Source organism: Alosa sapidissima, chromosome 2 (genome assembly GCF_018492685.1).
Source record: "Alosa sapidissima isolate fAloSap1 chromosome 2, fAloSap1.pri, whole genome shotgun sequence".
Lineage (NCBI taxonomy): Eukaryota > Metazoa > Chordata > Actinopteri > Clupeiformes > Clupeidae > Alosa > Alosa sapidissima.
This window is the reverse complement of record NC_055958.1, coordinates 37177006-37183685: the sequence shown is the minus strand read 5'-3', so window position 1 is coordinate 37183685 and position 6680 is coordinate 37177006. Positions and strand designations below refer to the sequence as shown.

The 6680-nt window shown below is 43.0% G+C and overlaps 1 protein-coding gene across 1 annotated transcript; it reads right to left on the bottom strand.

The window, feature by feature from the left end:
* Positions 1 to 3035: 3035 nt before the first annotated feature.
* Positions 3036 to 5791, bottom strand: LOC121697309. The gene is made up of 3 exons (XM_042078780.1): positions 5266 to 5791; positions 4089 to 4997; positions 3036 to 3134 (listed from the first exon to the last, which is right to left on the bottom strand). The coding sequence occupies exons 1-3, from the start codon at positions 5680 to 5682 to the stop codon at positions 3036 to 3038; spliced, it is 1425 nt and encodes a 474-aa protein (XP_041934714.1). The 5' UTR covers positions 5683 to 5791.
* Positions 5792 to 6680: the final 889 nt, after the last annotated feature.

Here is a 6680-nt window from a genome sequence, read left to right as displayed (position 1 = left end):
CATTAACGACTTAACATATGCTTGCACAATGTTGAATCACATATCAACAAAACCAATAAGGATGATTTTTAAATTGAGAAACTCACTCAGAAACATTAAAACCAATGCTTCTAAAAAAATATTTCAATTCAATTATGCCCTCCACATGCTAACTTTAATGGAGAATATGAAGCAGCAGATGAATCAGCTGTCCATGAATATGAGTGTCATCATGGCCAGAATGGCAGCTGCGGAACCTGTTGTGGAGATGCCGGAGGAGATCTCCTTGCCCCTAGCCTCCCTCGAGGAGGTTGACCACTTTGAAGGGTGGTTCAAACACCCAGGAAACACAAGTAAAAAACAGCAATTGGTATGCTTATATAACATCAAAGTCCACTAACACTTAGTATTGACATGCTCTTTTCAAGGGGCATCTCAATAAGATTTGGGAGGGTGCCCGGTGAAATCCCTTGGGCAATTTAATATATTTGCCTTCAAAATACATTTTCGTCATCAGTGACATTTCATAATCAGCAGTATTTTGCAACACAATTGCTCCCCCCTTATCGGCAGGGCACACTACTAACAATGTAGCCGAACAGTGGCAATTTTAGATCCATTTTTTTTCAGCACTTGATTTCATCTTGATAAGAGATTAGTCCCTCTTACAGCCATCAAGATAATGCAGCCTCTCTAGTCTCAACCTTGTGTGTAGCGTGTAGCCTAACCGATGCGCAGGTTTTGACTCTAGCAGGGGTAGCCTGTTTAATTTTTTTCAAAGGCTCATGTTGTCTGTTGTTTTTTTGACAGTCAAAACATGTTTACTTAGGCCTATGTCGTTTTATTTGTCATGGACACGAATCAAGGGAACATTTTCGTACTAACACATCAATACTGTACTTTGCCTGTGCCTGTTGAAGTGTCAACGACCACAGCCTTCAAGTTTTAAATAGCATAATGCGAAACTTCTCCAGCAGAGGGGGAAATAGAGCTGCACAGTCCCACCCACAGCCGATGCCGGATGTAAAAATTCAATGCAATTTCTCCATTGACAATTGCGGTATAAGCCATAAAAACTTAACTGCACGTGGTAGTCTTAAAACCAGCTACGGCTGTAGTAAGCGATTGTATATGCTCCTATAGACACCAAGAGTTCATGGGGCACTAACCTTGTTTTGAGATAAATGCCTTTTATTCGCGATCTCTTGGATAAGTACTTCATTACCCACAATCCTGAACAATCCCACAATCCCACAGTGATGCCTCTGATTGGTGGAAAGGCCGTTATGGTCATAGTTTGAAACTTTCTCAGCGAAAAATATTGACAAAGATGGCGAAAATCTTAATGTGATTAAAAACTTTCTTGACGAATATTGGTATTTGTATCAACAAGGATAGGGGTTTATACATCACATGAACTTAGTCAGGGCCAATACACTATCATATACACAAGTTATTGAGCCGTTTCCGCTCTACATCCTGAACTTCTTCCGTCGAATGCAATCCACTTCCGTTCTGGCGGGCTGGGTTTGTTTTGCTAGCTTGCTCCGTTTTGCTAGCTTGCTCCGTTGTGCCGACGAAGCACTGATATCGCTGTGACAAAGAGGATATAACCATTAGCTGCTACAACATGAAGAAAAGTGGTTCGGGAACGACGTGTGCTGTAGTTGGTTGTAAAAACTCGAGAAAGCACCTGAACGAGTGGTTAGATAGAGAGTGCTACGACCACAAACCAGCTACGAAGAGGCAATGTCCATGCGCTCCATTGTTCACATTTTTTCGCAAGCCTGATAGCGACTTGGAATCAAGGACCTGGCTGAAGGCATTGAATGTAAAGAAATCACCACGCAACGTTTTTGTTTGTTCCCATCACTTTGTGGACAAAAAACCAACCAAGGATAATCCTTTCCCAGAGTTGTGGTTGGGATACAATCGCACTACCCAGCCAAAGAGGCGTCAACTCACCCAGCGGACAACTGCCTCCCCCCAGATAAAGAAACGCAGACTTGAATCTGAGGGTAAGTTCAGCAACTTTAGCTATGAAGCTGAAAATACTGTTAATTATGAAGAACATTGCTACCGGTATTTTGCTAAGGCAGTTGATTGTTTTGGAGATGGGACAAATAATGCACACGATACATCATTAATTGTGTGTAATATGTGTGCGTGCATGTCTTTTACATCATAAATACAATGGAAGGTGGCAGGCTGTTGTGATGATGATTGTGTGTGTGTGCGTGTGAGTGCAATGTTGTAGTACAAATTTTGTCATTGTGATTATTAGAGAGAGGACTATGTCTGCATTAATTTGGCTCCATCCATGTTTTCTGGTCCCCTTATTAGATGCTCCTGAAACCTGTCAGCCTGCCTGTGAGGCCGAGCCTGCTACACCAAAATTTCGAGATGCCCAGACCCAATGGGAGGATCCGTCACATGTTGACCACGTACTGTACACGTACTGTTCAACAACACCGTCCGTTAAAGTAGACAAGGCCACACAGAGCGAGGCAGAAATGGGTCCTACTGTGACTAGCACCACGGTCATTGATGATGCTAGGTCCCGGCTGTATACAGGAGTGCGTATGGTTCAATTTTTCACCCTAGTGACGGTGTTGTTGCCTTTCAGTAAGCCATCAATTACCCTTCCTGTTGTTGACCAAGTTAAAACTAAACCTAATATTAGGAGATATTGCTCACCGCTTCAATGTGTCTACATCCATGGCAAGCATTGTGATTAGTCACTGGATTGACGTGATGGGTGAACAGTTCAAAGTCCTGATCCCATGGCTTCCAAGAGAGACCATTCGTGCCACCATGCCCTTGTCGTTTCAGAGGAACTACCCTCGAACCACCTGCATCATCGACTGTGCCGAAACTGCCATGCAGAGAGCCACAAACCATGACTCAAGGAGTGACACTTTCAGCCAATACAAATCACGCAACACTGTGAAATATCTCGTCGCTGTGGCCCCTAATGGGCTTATCATGTTTATATCTGACGCCTATGCTGGCAGAAGCAGCGATAAGTTTATCACCATGGACAGTGGGTTTCTAGACTATCTGAGGGCTGGTGATGAGGTCATGGCGGACCGTGGGTTCACCATTCGAGACTTGCTTGATGAGAGAAGGGTCAGTTTGAACATCCCTGCATTCACCTACAGGCGCAATCAGTTGACAAATGAGGAGACGACACGCACCAGGCGAGTAGCCAATGTCCGCATACACGTGGAAAGAGCAATCCAGAGACTGAAGGTCTTTAAGATTTTATCCCAGACCGTTCCCATCAGCATGGCACCGAAACTGGACAACATCTTAACCTGTGCTGGCCTAGTTAACCTGAAGAGTCCACTGATCAGAGTGCCTCGTGAGGGTTAGAATCTTGCCTTATGTCCCAGTCTACCAACACCCAGCCATGTTGTTCATTAAATACAGATAAACACAATAAATACTGCATGCATTGTATTTTTTTAATATTATATATGAATATTTTTATAGTGATGTAATTGTGTGGGCTTTTGTATTTTACTTTTTAAATACCTGTTAGAATTAAACATATGATCTTTCTTGTTGAAGCCATTTCTTTAGTTTCCTCAAAACAATTAATTAATCCAGTGTTATTTATGTACAGTATGAGCTTACTATGAATGATAAACTGTGTTAACAGAAATTGTAGCCCTCTAAGGAACATAAGGCCTATCATTCATGATCGTAGTTCAGTGCAATAATGAAATGAAATGAAATTACATCAAACTTTATTTTACTCAAACAGTACAGGCACATTGATATATTGCACAGCACAAAGAGATCATGTAAATTGTGCATTATGTAAATAACGGACATCTGTTGGCTCCTGTGGGCATGACCTAAATAAGGCAGTTTTATATTATTTTTAAAATGCTGCGATATTTACTGCAGAACTGTAACCTTCCCTCAACAAAATCATCAACAATTTTCGGGAGCATGTGGGCAAAGTAGAATGTGCGCAGCCTTATGATATGGCCCTGGACAAATGCTTGGTCGTAGGGTAATTCGATTTCTAGGTGCTCAGTTTTGTTCCAGATCACCAACTTGGAGTGCTGAAGCCCTGTGCAGTGCATCCCAATTTGTACCTGCATGTAGTAGCCTTTTGGACCATTGCAGGCAATATGGTAATCTACCCTATCTCCGTTTGCCACAGTTGTGATTTCGCAGTTCTTTGTTGCCAAAAATTCTGCTAGTGACTTGTTTCCCATCACAGGTGATTTGATCTCCAACAGAATGTCTTTGTTTATCACTCCATCAGGAGATGCTGCAAGCCACGGTTCCTTTTCGCACACCACTAAGCCTTTGGTTTCAATGATGTTGCCCAGAGTTTCCAAATAGTCCCTTGCAAGTTCCTCCCCCTCCGCTCCTTGACGGGTTGCGGCATTGCCATGGAAGGATGGGTGTAAGTGTTCTGACAAAAACTTGTCAGGCGCCGTGGTTGAGCGAATGGGCACCTTTCTAGCCGTGCTCGCTGTGATGCGCACTCTCCGCGCATCATGCCAGACCTGTTCTTTGCTCTGTACTTTTGTAACCTTCTCAATCTCCTCAAGCTGGGCTGTGGACATGTTAATGTATTCATCATAGAAGGTTCTACATTGTACACAAGTCAGTGGTGTGTGGTGCTCATCATGGGTTAGGAGATGGAGGCGTGGACATGGTGTTGGCTCGGTGATGGAGGAGGTATTAGCATTAAAGCAGAGCTGCAGGAGGCTACTCCCAGGGCAATTGAAAAGTTCTGCCATTGGTGAGGCAAGTGCGTTCTTCCTCCACTCTTCATGATTCCTAAAGAGTGTCACCTTCTGTGCCGGTTCTGGAGTGGTAGAGGATGGCTGTGAAGTTGGTGGCGGCTGGTAGAGATCCTTCCTGTTGTGTCGTTTGAAGCGCACATACTTCATCTTCCTCTGACCAGCATTTCTTTTAGACCCAGCATTCCACTGGTTCTGTCTGTCTGTGCAGGCAAGCCCGGTTTTCCCCTGTCTCACAGCATTTTCTACCTAGAGAGATATAGTAAAAACAGTGCATAGATATTGTAATGAGTTCACTGCAAACATGTCATATGATATAATATATTGCACACATAGCCTACAATGAATATACAGAACATTGGGTTTGCAGAAATGCACTTTAGGAAGAAAATGCATTATTATCATCATCATGGCACAAACACACTTTGCACTCTAGCCAAGTAGCCTATGATGTAGTTCGGATACCAACAATAAACAAGACAAGGCCTAGGCTACAATGGTCAAATAATCTAGTTACCTTCCACAGGATCGCAGCTGAGTGGGAACAAGATCTCCCTGGTCCAGCAACACACGTACATCCCGCAGTTTTGACTTCTCCAGCTTCAGTTACCAGCACCCAAGCATTATGCCACGCATTGTTCAAACACTGGCTAGGCTCTACATTTTCTTTCAGATAAACAAAACGATCATGTTTGTATGACATGACACAACCGACTTTGTTGCTGTGCAGGTATTGATATGCCTCGGAGGCTTTCAGATTGTCCATTGCTTTTCCATCTATTGCTAAGGATTGCACGAAGTAGGAGCAAATCTTGCTGTACGTTATGCTGGGCCACGTCGTCATGTTATCCTCCCAGTTCTGCACTGAATTCGGGTGGGGGAGAATAACGCCATCTCCAGTCAAAGTGGTAGAACCGTGATCCCAAGCTAGCATGGAAATCGCTGTGTTTACACCGGCAGACGCTGCGCAAACCACTTCCGGCGGAAATGAAATGCATTTGGTAGCGTTATGGCGGCACCCGGGGTTTCGCGCGTGAACTTGTGTATAGACCACTGTAAATGTTAGTTTAAACACTCAAACTTTCCAGGTAGCCGACAGACTAACCTTTAGCATTTCCGACATTGTATGTCATTACATAATGCAGCTAACATTAGCCTACATGCTGCAACACAGGTATGAAATATATTATGTTTTAGTGAGTGTCCAAAGGGGTGAAAGCCACTTTAAATCGGGTCACATTATTGACTGTTGTGTGTCCGAGAGTCAGTTTGTGGGTTTTGTAAGGGCCAGCATGAGGGACAAGACCTACAAAATTGTGGCGAGTTAAGCAGGGAGGTTGGTAACATTAATGCTGCTAGCAGTGCTAGTTAACATTAGCTATAGGCTACTGTAGCCTTCATACTGTATGATTCATATCAATCATTAACCTAGGAATACTTTGTGCATTTAATGAACATTTTGTGTAATAATTCACGGCAAATTAATAAACTGAATATGGTGGTCCAAGAGCAGACCATGCACCAGTCCATGCATCAGCCCGACTGAGCAGTGATGACAGCATAAGCACTGCCATTAACGTTAACCGCGTTCACACACACACAATATAAAATACACAATGATAAATATAAAATCAATTATCAATATCAAAAGACTATTATTTACACGATTACTCTTGAAATAACTGCTAATAACTGCACATTCACTATATAAAAATCACTGTTTGGAGGAAAGGGTTCGCGTGTTGTCGCCGGTTGGAAATGGCAAAATAAATCGCGCCGATTTTGCCTATATTATTCAGTGAGGCGCGGTGGTTTATGGGATGAGTAGTTCCTTCGCTCGGAAATGAAAATATGTACACAGTCTTGTACCTTTTACTTTTTTTGGATTTTCTCCTCGTTTTTTCACTCGAAATGATATGTTGTATGCTTATG

Excerpts from the sequence above, each read along its gene's own strand:
- LOC121697309 (XM_042078780.1), bottom strand. The coding sequence starts at position 5,682 with ATGCTAGCTTGGGATCACGGTTCTACCACTTTGACTGGAGATGGCGTT. Across the intron at positions 4,998-5,265 it reads CAGCTGCGATCCTGTGGAAG|GTAGAAAATGCTGTGAGACA; the intron begins GTAACTAGATTA and ends ATATCTCTCTAG. Across the intron at positions 3,135-4,088 it reads CAAAAGGCTACTACATGCAG|GTGAATGCAGGGATGTTCAA; the intron begins GTACAAATTGGG and ends TTGCGCCTGTAG.